The 13,879-nt window shown below is 37.7% G+C and overlaps 1 protein-coding gene across 1 annotated transcript; it reads left to right on the forward strand.

The window, feature by feature from the left end:
* Nucleotides 1-21: 21 nt before the first annotated feature.
* On the forward strand, nucleotides 22-12,003 carry ATP5PB (ATP synthase peripheral stalk-membrane subunit b). The gene is made up of 7 exons (XM_039841186.1): nucleotides 22-235; nucleotides 510-546; nucleotides 4,794-4,939; nucleotides 6,975-7,138; nucleotides 7,560-7,685; nucleotides 10,562-10,741; nucleotides 11,752-12,003. The coding sequence occupies exons 1-7, from the start codon at nucleotides 196-198 to the stop codon at nucleotides 11,827-11,829; spliced, it is 771 nt and encodes a 256-aa protein (XP_039697120.1). The 5' UTR covers nucleotides 22-195; the 3' UTR covers nucleotides 11,830-12,003.
* Nucleotides 12,004-13,879: the final 1,876 nt, after the last annotated feature.

The raw sequence follows: 13,879 nt of genomic DNA on the forward strand, positions 1-13,879 counted from the left end.
TCCTCGGGCAGCAGTTTCTCTATGCTCTGTGCCTCTTATCGCGAGAAAAAAAAAAAATGCGAGACGAAGTAGAGGGAAAGAGGTCACACGTTTTCTTCTCGCGAGGTTTGCGAGCGACCATCTTGCTCCTGCCCCTGACAGACTCTGTTCCAGGTCAGTGGGACGCTAAGACCGCCGAGTGACCCCTCGCTGACCATGTTGTCCCGGGTGGTACTTTCTGCCGCCGCCACAGCAGGTGAGAGGTGTGCACCCGGGTCCAGGCTTTTAGAGTGACTGTAAAGAAGCGCGTCTAGTTACGTGGAGGGGGTGGAAGGAAAGGTGAAGAAAGGTGCATTGAGACTTGGGCCTGAGTGGGGAGTGATTAGCGCTTCTCCGAAGGTGACCGTAGGGGTCTCGGGGTGCAGGAAAGAGGGGTGCATGGCCTTAGTGACCAGGCCCTGCGAGGGCCGAGGAAGGGACAGACCAAATTTCACCTTGACCTTGCTGACCTGCGCCTTGTGTTTTTGCAGCCCCCTCTCTGAAAAACGCAGCCCTCCTCGGTCCAGGGTAAGTGAGAGGGGTGTAATAATCCCCTTCGTCCATGTTTATCATCTCATTTCGTTTCTCGGTGACCTCATAGCTTTAGGCCAGAAATTACGTTTCTTTAGGTAATTTTGGAACAGGTAAAGCCTCAAACACTTGCACTTTTGTAATTGCCTGGAACATCGTCGTAAATGCAAAATTGAGTATAAGTGATATGTTCTAACTAAGCTAGAAACTGGTTTTGTTGTCTTCTGAGCCCCGCCCCTCTCACTTTTGACCTTCAGCTAGACATAGCTGCCGCAGCCGGAATCAAGAGTTCCTAGATTGCATACCCAAGGACAAGTTTTTTGGGGTTTTTTTGTTGTTGTTGAATTTATTGGAGTAACGTTAGTTAATAACATCAGGTTTCAAGAACACAGTTCTGTAGTACATCATCTGTATACTGCATTGTGTGCTCACCATCTAACATCTAGTCTGTTTCCAGCACCTTATGTTTGACCTCCTTTATTTACCCTCTTCATCTTTACCCCATCCCCCTTCCCCTCTGGTAACCACCATAGTGTTGTCCATGAGTTTGTTCGTTCGTTCGTTCGTTTGTTGCTTCCTGTTTTATAGCCCTCATATGAGTTAAAACAATGAGGTGTGTTATTTTCTATCTCTTTCCCAGATTCTGACTTTTATTGCCAGATCGTAAGAGTCAGAAATCCACCGATTCAGTCATGTTTATTTGCCACCCATATAACCAGAGCAGAAAAATGAATAAGGCTAAATACCTGCTTTCATGTAGGTCATACACCGCCTGGAGAAGAAACAACTATCAAGTGTGGTTTAGAGCAGGGTCCCCAACCCCAGGGCTGCAGACCAGTACTGGTTTGTGGCCTGTTAGGAACCGGACTTGTTAAGAACCAGTGGCACAGCAGGAGGTGAGCAGCGGGAGGGAAGCTTCATCTGTATTTGCAGCTGCTCCCCAGCACTAGCATCACCGTCTCAGCTCTACCTTAGGAACTGAGGTTAGCGACACAAGGCAGGGGTCAGGATGGCAGGCAGGGCAGGGCGGGCTGGAAAGATCAGTTATTCTGAAAGATCAGAATCGTCAGATATTAGATTCTCATAGGAACACCAGTCCCTGCTGTGAAAAGGTTGGGGACTGCTGCTTTAGAGTGAAGACTCCAAAGCTAGAAGAATGAAGTACACCTGGCTCCTCCACGTACCAGCTGTGCGACCTCAATTTCCTCATCTGAAAAATGGAGATAATAGCACATTATGGGTTATGAAAATTAAGAGACAGTTCCTGTGAAACTCTAAAAATAGTGCCTTGTACGTAGTATGTGCTTAGTAAATGTTGGCAACTGTTATCGCCAATATTATTTCATAGAACATGTAAATTTTATTTGAGATTTCTCTTTACTTCCAAACTTAGTCCTAAATCTTGCAAAATTTGGTAACTGTTTTATGGCTTGGAAAAGTGGCTTTAATCAAATTTTGTGTATGTGCAATAAAGTGAGCTTATAACTATCAGAGAAAAAACTTTCCATACAGACAAGTAAATAATCATAATACAGGTAATAAATACACCAGATCCATATATAAGAAATAAGGAACATCATCGGTTTCACCTTCTTTTACATTCCGTATCTAATACACCAGCATGGCTCCTGCACCACATTATATCTGCACTCTGACCACTTCTTCCACTACTACTAGAGAGTGAACCTCCATCAGCTTTCACCTAGGATATTCATTAGTTTCTTAGTCTCCTTGCATCTCTCTTGTCCCATTACAGCCCATTCTCTCAGTAGCTATAGGGATTATGTCAGTCTTCCACTCAGCTCCACAAACCCTCCAGAGTTCCCCATCCCACTTGAAATAAAATCCAAACTTACCATAACCCAGAAGGCCCAAAATGAATGGATCCCATCCTTCCTCTTGATTTATCTCCTCCTATTTTTAGCTCATTTTGCAGCCATACAAGCCTTCTTGCTGTTCTCTGAATACTCCCAAGCTTATTTTTGCCACAAGAGCTTTGTACTTGCTCCTCTCTCTCTTTTTTCCAGATAATTAGCTCAAATGTCCTCTGACCTCCTACCAAAAAAAGCCTTTCTCCCACTCTCTTGCTCCCTATCCCCTTACCTTGCTCCACTTTTCTTCAGAACTTAAGCTGCCTGAAATTGTGTATGGACCTATACACTCACACTTCCCACTCACCCACTAGAGTGTTGAAGGCTGGGACTTTGCTCATTCTTATGCTCCCAGGGCCTGACACAAGTAGAAAATCAGTAAATGTTTTGTGGAATGAGTAAAAATTACTCCAAGATTATAGAGTTGCCTTTATAAAGGATATACTTCTAAGGTTAGTTGGGCTTGGCAGTTATTAAATGAAAGGCATGCCAGGCAGAAGAAGCAGCATGAAGCATGTTTTTGTGGGGGGTTTTTTGTTTGTTTTTGAGAGATGTAAGTAGTTCCATATGGCTGGAACGTAGGAGAATGAAGGAAGGTAACATTATATTTGCTGAAACATGTAGGTTGTATTAAGTAGTGTGTTTTTCATAGGCAGGAGGGACCCTGCTGATGCGTTTTAAAGTCAAGTTTGCATTTTAAAAGCATTGGCAGCTAGTGTGGAGGGGGCTAGGTTTAAGTGGTATTTGAGGAGAAGCAGAGAGACCAGGCTTTGGATTGTTAATGAGTTTAGTCAAGAGATGATGAAGGCTTGAAGTAAAATAGCCAGTTGGGGAGAGGATTCGTGTCAGCCTAAAGTAATTCTCTGGCGCTCTGGTTAAAATCAGTGGTTCTCAACCTGCAGCAATTTTTCCCTCCATGAAACACTTGGCAATGTCTGGAGACATTTTTGGTTGTCACCACCAAGTGGGAGTGGGGATGCTATACTGAATGCTTCTAGTGTGTAAAGGCCACAGAGATACTGTTGATCACTTTACAGTGCACAGAATAGCCTTCCACAACAAAGGACTGTCAATAGTCCCAAAATGTCAGTAGTACTGAAGTTGGGAAACCCTGATTTAATGAAAGAATTTTGAGCATGATTCTCAGATTTCAGAAGTTGGTGGGGTAGCTAATCCATTGGGAGGCAGAAATAGTATTAAAAAGACAAGCAATGAACCAAAATCAGTGAAATAATATAAATTCTTACGTTGCAAGGGGATACAGATAGAGAGAATGGGGAAGTAAGGGACAAAAACATACTGAATATTCAAGGGAGGCTAAGCTTGACAGCAGATATGAAAAAGACTAGAGGATTTTATTTCATTAGAAATGTAATGAGACACCAATATGCTGTAACTGCTAAAAATGCAATCTTAGTCTACTCTAATACAAGATTAATAAGCAAATCAGTTGAACTATTACTAGTGTAATAGTTCAAGCCCAATAATGGCAATAGCAAGTTCAAAATATGTATTTGTAGAATCATTGATTTGGTCAAGCTATATTTAGAGTATTATGCTCAGTTCTGTATACCTCATTTTTGTAAACAAAACCAGAGAGCTCCTTGTGGTAGACAGTCAGGATTGTGAGGGGAAGAGGTGTTTAACATGGATATAAGAGCATTATCTTCCTTTCAGAGAAAAATAAAATTAGAACCAATGGATGGAGGTTTCAAGAATATATGTAGCAATTCAAGTCAAAGGTGAACATAATTAGAGCTATCCAACACAGAAAAAGCATTTCATGTACTGATCAGAACCCATCACAGAGAATATTTAAAAAGGTCAAATTTCTTGCCATCAAGGAAACAACACAGTGGACATGTATTAGCTAACTACTTACATCGAATTTTACCATGTGCCAAACACCATGTTTCAAAACACTTTATTAACTCAGTTAATTCTCACAACAGCCCGATATAGTCGTATTCTTTATTCCCACTTAGAGAAATCGGAAATTACAAAAGGTTAAGTCACTTGCTCAAAGTCAAGTGGCAGGTTTAGGATTTGAACCCAGATAGCCTAGTTGCAGGAATCTATGTTCTTATATATTTCAGTGCTAATAGTAGACAAAGAAAGTGCTAGACCGATGACCCATGAGACTTGGAAGGGATTCTAATATTGGGTCGGTTACATACAGCTTTAAGTAAGTCATTTGCCCTTGTCACACAGTTAACTGTTGGACCCTAACCTTCCTATTCCTGGTTTATTCTCTTTCTGTTATGACAGTGGGAAACTGCCTTAATCCTCATCCCCATACGTTGTTTCTAATTATTCATACATTGTATTCTCTTTAAAGAACAAACTTTAAATGTGTAAAATTACTACCTGTAGAGTATTGCAGGCAACAAGGATCTTTCACACTGGGCAGCCGAGTCTTGCCCCTGTACCACCTCTTCCTGAATATGGAGGGAAAGTTCGTCATGGGCTGATCCCTGAGGAATTCTTCCAGTTCCTTTATCCCAAAACCGGTGTAACAGGTGAGCGCATTTGCTTGATGTTTGATAGTATGTTTGGATGGTATAGTTTATGTTAACCTAGGATTTTAGTGGCCTCTTACCTCTTCCACATGTACCACAAAAATCATGCCAGCTGTTTTTAAAAGGAAATTGTGGAAGTGACCCAGTATAACAGTTGATTTAGTTGCTCTAACGTGTCTTTGGAATAAATGTGGTTGAGATTTTAACTTGATTTTGTAGCATTGTCTCCATTTGTTGGTATACCAAATTTACTGAATGCTTGCTCTATGCCAGGTACTGTTCTAGACCTACAGTGGTGAACTAAGGTACCTACCTTCATAGAACATACATTCTATTGTAGGATAGTAAAGAAATTAATAACGGTGTTGTATATATACTGTCAGGTAATGGAAAGAGCTGTGGATTAAAATAAAGCCAGGTAAAGCAATAGAGATTATTAAATTGGATATATAAGCATGAAAACAGAAATAGGGTCATACTTACCGTTTTTTCCCCTTTTAAAAAGGCATAAAGTATTCTGAAACATAACATTTTTATATTGCAATATGCTTTCAATTATTGTTACTTAATCCTTACAACAATTTTATTTTTTTATTACTAGAAAGCCAATAATTCGCCAAGATCGTTCTCTTTTTAGTGACTGAGTTGTACTAGTTGTACTTGTCCTCCAGATAAGTTCAGTGTTCTTTCCATTCTTACTGTACCCAAATACTGCTATAACTGTGGAACATTGGAAACCAAAGATTTATTTTTAATCCTCCAAGGAGTGGCCTAAAATAGCACTTCCCTAACTGAAATTGCAAGAAACATTAGTGTCCTCCGATCTCCAGAGATGACTAAAATGTTACATATAGTAGACTCGAATCTGAGAAACTCTGGGTAAAATATATTTGAGACTGCAGTTCACCCTTGAGCAACAGGGCTTAACTGCATGAGTACACTCGTACAGAGATTTTTTTTCAATAAATGCTCTAAATGTATTTTTTCTTCCTTATGATTTTCTTAATAACATTTTCTTTTCTCTAGCTTTATTGTAAGAACACAGCATGTATAAAATACAAAATATGTGTTAGTCAACTGTTCATTATCAGTAAGACTTCTGTTAACAGTAGGCTATTAGTGGTTAAGTTTGAGGGGATTCAAAAGTTACATGCAGATTTTTGATTATGCAAGGGTGGGGGTCAGTGCACCTCATGTCCCCACTCCCCCATCACATCGTTCAAGGGTCATTGTATAACGCTTTTATTTGCATAATACATCCTAACTTCCTTTGACGACTAGTGTTGCTCAGAAACACTATAAAATGTTGTCCTAAAGGCCTGCTTTGTTCCTGCTTAGCCTCTTGTGAGGCACAAAGGAAAATCCTAAAGAAATATACACCATGGTTTGTGTTCTTTCAGAGCTCATATCCTGGTTAAAGAAAAAGTTTGCCATATTTGAAGCCTTATAATTAGATGCTATTGGAATTGAGAATGCTGATATTTAATTCTTCCATATATATATACTACTTTATAATTTCGGTTTTGTTTTTTGTTTGTTTTTGCTTATGTCCAGTATCAGGTTCCCATTCAATAAAAATAGGCAACAATGGATAGATTTTATTCTGACCAGTGTTCACATTCAATAAATTGTATATTTTGCTACACAAATTACTTGTGAAAGTTACCTGACATCTTTGTAGAGTAGTTGCTGTTTGTTGAGCAGTTGTGCCAAGCACTTTACATACATTATTTCTCAGTTTTATCAACTCTGTGAAGAAGATTCTGTTCCCATTTTACAGAGGAGGAAACTAAGCTCAGAGAGCTTATTTATGTTGATGTTCCTTATAAGTTGCAGAGTCAGGTTTCCTTGAGTCCAGATTCTTGTTCTTTCAACTCTGTCATACTGCTTCTCAATCCAGTGTTCTGTCTTTGAATCTAATTATTTTAAATCATTACTTTACTTTGCTATCAACTAATTAAATGCAGAAGTATATTTCTCTCTTCCCTTTTTAGACCTAGCATGTTCATCATAAAATAACTTTTTCTTCTTTTAGGACCCTATGTGCTTGGAACTGGGCTTATCTTATATTTTCTGTCCAAAGAAATATATGTGGTTACCCCAGAGACCATCTCTGCCATATCAACAATAGGGTTGCTTGTCTATGTAATTAAAAAATATGGTGCCTCTATTGGGGAATTTGCTGATAAACTCAATGAGGTAAGAACTGTAAACCTTATTTCCCATTTTAGGCTGTAGTGAAAGCATCAAGGTCATTAAGTGATGTTTTTGATGTGAATGTATGTATACTCACACATATATTCAATTAAATTAGGAATTAGTAAATACAATTATAGGTGTTAATATTAGTTACTAATTTGAGATCAGAAGTTGAGATAAATTTTTTTAAATCTACCAAACTTTCTTCAGCTTTTCCATAGTTTTGTTCATTCAACAAAATATTGTGTAGCTATTATGGGCAATTCTTTTTAAGGATTTGTGCATTTCTCTCTATATGTTTGTTTCTTCGTGGGTGTTTTTATGAATGAAGGGTAAAACTTTGATGAAGAATAAAATGAATCTGTTTTTATTACCCTTGGTGCTTTCACTGATCTTTGTTATATAAATGTCATAATTGCAGCAAAAAATTGCCCAACTAGAAGAAGCGAAGCAGGCTTCCATCAAATACATCCAGGATGCAATTGATACGGAGAAGTCACAGCAGGCACTGGTTCAAAAACGTCATTACCTTTTTGATGTCCAGAGGGTAGGTTTCAGAACTTTCTAAGGAAAATGAAATTACCTACTTGTGTGCATTTAAAAAAAAATTTAGACTCTCTTATATAAGGAGTGGTTGAATAGGTTGAGTTTATTTTATTTAGAAGAGAGAAGATATGAGTGTAGGCTGGCAATTACAGCTACTTAGACATTTAAGACGTATCAAGTAAGTAAATAATTAGAATCATTACTCTAAAATTAGAAAGAATAAAGTTATAAAAGAACACATTTTCAATCCATACAACAGAAAATAGTACTTAAGTTATAGCTGGTTAACAAATGACATTTACTGTCTAAGGTCATGGGCAAAATACATGCTTTTTATTTCATACATGCTTATACAAGAAAATATGATACCTTGCATTCCAAATTCACAAAGCAGATTCAGTTAGTAGTAGGGTTTTTTACCATGGTCAGAGCATAATTAGATTCTAATATATTTAGTTTCTAAAACAACTTTAGGAACATGTTCAAGTATTTTGTTTTTATTTACTTTGAGCCCAGTACTTTATGCCTGATATTTACAGTGAAATGTCCTTTTGTTGCAATTTTATTTTATAGAAGCACCTTTGAAATGAAACATGAAATGCTAAGGTAAAGTAAGTATCTGAAACATTAGGGTTCTAGGCCAGTGTTTCTTAGTGTGGTCTCAGGATCACATGCGTATCAGTCATCTGGTGCAGGTTTTTGGACCCATTGCAGGACTGGAATCAGAACCTCTGCTAGGAACTATCCAAGAATCTATATTTTTTTGAAACAAGATCTCTAAAGATTTTTAAGCACGTGAATGTTTGAAAACCTTAGAAAATTTTAAAACTTCTTTCCATGCTTATTTAAGTTATAACCAGAGAATGCTTTCTGTCTTATACATAATATGTACACACACAAAGTCTGGCTTTTGAAGATGTAACTTTTTCAAAAGAATCAAATGATAGTCATTAAAATTTTTATTTATTAATGGAATATTTATTTAATGGATATTTATTGTGTTCTTCCTGTAGGGAAACACAGGTCAATGCAGGGTCCTGGGAATACAGAGAACAAAACAAAGTCTGCCTTCATGGAGTCTACTTTCTAGCCAAGGACTGAGAGAAGGACAGGAAAAAAATGGAGCAGATTTGTCAGCTGATACTAAGGGCTATATAGATCAATAAGTTACTATCAAAGGGAAGGAGATTTTAGAAGATGGGAGTTACTGTTTTTTGGGGGGGCACCCTAGAAAGGGCCTCTAATGTGATATTTGAACAGACAACTGTGTGGATTTCTGGGGAAATAATATTCTAGGCAGAGGGAAGAACAATTGCAAGGGCTCTAAATCTGGAAGCTTGCTTGGTATGGTTAAGGAAAGGTCAGGAGGCCAATGTAGTTCAAGTGGAAAGGGTAAGAGGGAGAAGAAGAGGAAGCAAGGTAGAGCGCGGTCAGGGCTGTATTATGTAGTCTTAGAGACGTCTGAGAACTCTGAATGGGAAAGAAAGTTATTGAAGCTTTTAAGCAGAGGAGTGATATCTCACTTAGGTTTTGAAGAGTCACTTTGATTGCCTTGTTGCTAATAGCCTTGGTCATGTATGCATTGGTTTGAAATGCTTATGAGTAAGCAAAGTAGAGTTGTTAGGTAGACCATTGATTATATGATGGGGAGAACTCCCAACTGGGCACTTGGGAATCAGGAGCTTACAGGTGGCACTTAAAGCCATAAGACTGGAACACGAGGAAGAAAACAGGTGAAAATAAGGGCTATTTCAATTTGTAGTCACCCTACAAATTATAAAGGGCTTGAGAATTTGCCATAGGCTTTAGCAGCATGGAGGTTCTTGGTGACCAGAAACAAATACCAGAAACAAAGTTAATACATGCATTCCATGTGACACAAAAGGATAGTTACCTTAAGAGAGACCAACACCCCAGGACATAGGACATGGACAGTTCATAAAAAAATAAGTAAATGTAAATACCTTCTAAATATGTAAATTTTCTCAGGTAATGGCAATTAAAATTGATATCCTGCTTATCAGAATAGTGGAGAGTAAAAGGTTTTATAAACTTGGTCAGGGTTTGGAGTAATAGACATTCGTGTTGCTAGTAAGAGAATGAAGTGGTACAACTCTTCTGTGGCCATCGACAATGTTAATCACAGTTTAAAATGGATTTTTAATAGCACAGGCTTTGTAGCCTAAACTCCTTATATTCAGATCTTGGCTTCACAAGGTTAGCTCTGTAACCTTGGTCAAGTTCCTTAGCTTCTGCCTCAGTTTTTTCACTGTAAGATGATGTAACAATAGTAACTATCCCATAGTGTGATTGTAAGACTTAATTGAATTGACACACAGTGTTTAGAACATAGTAGTACTCAACAGATGTTAGCTGTTATTTGATCCAGCAAGTATTCACAAGTAAGTGCAAAGTTGTATAAAATATATGAAGTATTATGTATAGTAGAAAAAATTGGAAGCAACCTAATCTATTAACAGAGCTTAAATAAATTATGAATTACGGGACACCAATATTGTAGAATCCAATGTAACTTTTTAAAATTGAGGTGGGTCTACATGTCATGATTAGTAAAAGTGATGTGTGTGTGTGTGCATATACCTATATTTTGTTTATTAAATATTTCTGGGTGGGATCCAAGAAGTAGGAAGTTGGTGGCCTATGGGAGGGTTGGCAATGGAGACTTACTACTGTATATATTTTTACCATATGCTGTTAGGTTTTTTTACCATGTGTCTGTGTTATCTTCATATTAAAATAAAGAATTTTCCATAAAATGCAAGAAAGTGATTGGGTATTCTAATTGGCAGAATCCTCAGAATGGAAATGCTCTTTCAACTATGCAAATAGTTTTCATCATTCTTAACTTTGCTTCAGAATAACATTGCTATGGCCTTGGAGGTTACTTACCGGGAACGGCTGCATAGAGTGTACAAGGAGGTAAAGAGTCGCCTGGACTACCATATCTCTGTGCAGAATATGATGCGTCGAAAGGAGCAAGAACACATGATAAACTGGGTGGAGAAGCACGTGGTACAGAGCATCTCTGCACAGCAGGTACATGATGTTTGACGCTTCTGGAGTTGTATTGCTATCTCTGACAAGCATCTGCTGATGGCTCTGTTAGGATAGGAATAGCTGGCAAGGAGTCTTTAGCCTAGAGTCAGTGGGGTGCCCCTGGTTCATTTTTCTGGATGAGGGCAACCTTGAAAATGCTGCACCACTGCCGTGGTACTTTTCTCCATCCTGAAAGTTTAAGGGTCTCTGACCACATATGTCAAAACAGTGGGAAAGATTGTTCAGAACACTGGTTGTGGCAGACTTGTGTTCAAGTTCCATCATTTGGGAGAAACATTAACCAACATATTTAATTTTTCTGTAAAACAGACTGGACAAGGCTGTATCTGAGTTCCTTCCGTTTAATAATTCCATGATTTTCATTCCATTTCTCTTTCCAGCCACCCGATTTATTGGTCTTGAACAGAAAAGAAATGTTTTATATTGTTTATCTAAAGTTGATTTTCTTTTTCGATGTTTTTCATTTACTAATTTATGCCACGATTTCTTCTTTCCCAGATATATAGTATATTTAATTTTTAAAATATTTAATATTTTTAATACCCTTTTAAATAAAAATAATATATATAAGAAACTCAATAAATACAAAAAAAGTACAGAAAAGGGATTACAATTGTTTTCATTCTTAACATTTTTGTATTACTAATGTTCGTTAGGTTGGTCTTTTTCAAGCAGCTATTAGCTGTACAAGCTAACGTCAATGGCACGTGGTTACAGGAGTATCTGGCTTCAAACTCTATATAGGTTTCACTTATAAAAGCTATGAGCCAGAGGATTTTAACTAATTCCCTGGATTTGCTTAAACCAAATTGTATCTCCCCTTGTTAAATTATTAAATAATTCCTAGTAATCTATTATGTTAAGCCAGCAATCCATTTTGAGATTGTGTAGGGCCGTCAAGGTCATGTCGAAGGTATCTTTTAGAATTGTGGTATTTATACCCTTCTGTGATTTGGAAAGATCTAACCAGATTTCTCTCCTTATCACAGGAAAAGGAGACAATTGCCAAGTGCATTGCAGATCTAAAGCTGCTTGCAAAGAAGGCCCAAGCACAGCCAGTTCTGTAAATGCGTCTATCCTGATCGAGACAGCTAGAAACAGTTGACTGACTAAATGGAAGCTAGCCTATGGGACAGAATCTTTCTGTACTGCGGTCTACTGAAGTTTCATTTCATCTTACCTGAAAATGAAAAGCTTGGTTTCATATAGAAAGAGAATTAAAACAATCTGTTGGTCAGTGAGATGCTTCTTGTCCTTCTTGCTCTGCATTTTAAGTTGGTCCGTGATCACTTTTGATTCAGCAGTTTGCTTTTAATAGAATTTAGTGCCTGACTAGAGACTACCAAGTTACAGTTTAAATTTGTAATTTATTCTACCATCTTGCAATAGACTGACGAAACAAGGTTTTTCAGATTGCATAATTTTCTGAAATATTATTTCAATCTTTGCCACATGGATAAAAATTAAAGATGCCATTGAACTGATAATCTTGTTTATAAGGTTATTAGTGGTAAGCTATTTCTGGCTAATAGGTCATGGGAAATTTAAAGCTTTTCAGTATTCTTAAAATAACTAAAAGAAATATTGTATATCAGATCATTTACTATTATCATATCTGTAGAAAATATTATGGACTCATAAAATCACTCTTAATAATCTGGCAGATAAATCAGCAAATTATGCCCTTCTGTAGGTTTGTCTCATTCTCCCATACTTGTATAAGGATTTACTTATATACAAATGGACAACTTACATTATAGGAAATATTTGAAAATATGTATCATGTGGGTAATTGCTATTTTCACTGATTTCCTAGGATTTTAATTTATGTAAATTTGACTTCATTATCCACCAATAAGTTAGATTGACATCTTTATTGTTACTTAAAAGAGATTCTGATGGTTCAACAGAGGTTCCAAATTATTCATTTAACAATTGTAAACACCTAGTTTGTGCTAAGCACCACCCTTCACTGATCATACAGAGATAAAAATCCCTACCTCAAAGAGTTAAGAATCCACTAGAAAGGCAATAAGAATGTGTAATAGAATAGACGTTAGCACAAGGTGAGCTTTGAGAGGAGAATGACAAACCATCTTGGTAGTCTCAGCAGCCTCATCGTTTTGCTTGTCATAACCATCAGCAGTCAGTCAGAGAAGCAACTCCTGGGATATGTGTTCATGTGTAAGGGGTTTGACTTTACATTGTCGTGGGAACTGACTAAGCAGTCTCTGTAAGGCTATTTTTGTTTCTGATGTAGGCCACGGAACAGGCAGTTAAGAAGAGGAAATGGATGTAAAGTGGGAGGGGGTAGGAATGAGTAGAAATCACAATCACAAACTGAAATCCTTGTCAGTTTTTATTACCTCAGACCTTGATTGTCCTACAAAACCCCAGGCCCTTTATCACACACACCTAGTCCAAAGGTTAGAAAAGCTGAAGGCTGATCCAGAAAAAGGTTGAGAGTTTGCACATCCAGCTAAAACTAGGGGACTAACATCACAGCAACGTGTATGAACTACAGAGTGTTTGCTGCTTCACATCTGTCCTCTAAAATTTGTAATTTATTCTACCATCTTGCAATAGAGTGGCAGTTGAAATCTAAGAATCTCTTGTGGCTCACTAGAACATCCGAGAAGCAAATTTTGTACAGTACAGTTCAGCCTAATCGAATTGACGTTACAAACCACCACTCTCCCATCAAATGTTAACCTGAATGAGTAATACTTAAAGCAAAAATCCTAGTCCCAGGAAGTCAATGAAGGCACCTAATTAATGGAGATAGCAGAAAGGTGACAGTTTAGAAAAAGAGGTGGGCGTTTGAGAGAGGAAGTTAGCTAAGAGTGGGAATTAGAGTCCCGGGCAGATGGAGCAGCATTGGTGATTGTAGAGAAGTTGGTGTAGGAGAGTAACTTTTTAAACTCAAGAAGTTCAAGAGTAAAATATAAATAGGAGTTATATTTGGTCCCTAAATGCTATGCTTAGAAGTTAGATCTTGTTCTGAGGACAGAGAAGCCAATGAAAAGGTCTTAAACAGAGGAATGGTTAGATTCTTGTTTCAGAAAAATCACTAGCAACAATAGAAGATAGTTTGGAGAAGATGTTGGCTCATTCTAG

Source organism: Pteropus medius, unplaced genomic scaffold (assembly GCF_902729225.1).
Source record: "Pteropus medius unplaced genomic scaffold, Ma_sr-lr_union100, whole genome shotgun sequence".
In the NCBI taxonomy this organism is placed as follows: domain Eukaryota; kingdom Metazoa; phylum Chordata; class Mammalia; order Chiroptera; family Pteropodidae; genus Pteropus; species Pteropus medius.

What these genes read in the sequence shown, in the direction of transcription:
- ATP5PB (XM_039841186.1), top strand. Translation starts at nt 196, where the DNA reads ATGTTGTCCCGGGTGGTACTTTCTGCCGCCGCCACAGCAG. An exon ending in TCCCAAAACCGGTGTAACAG is followed by an intron (nt 4,940 to 6,974) that starts GTGAGCGCATTT and finishes TTCTTCTTTTAG; the next exon opens with GACCCTATGTGCTTGGAACT. An exon ending in TTGCTGATAAACTCAATGAG is followed by an intron (nt 7,139 to 7,559) that starts GTAAGAACTGTA and finishes TCATAATTGCAG; the next exon opens with CAAAAAATTGCCCAACTAGA.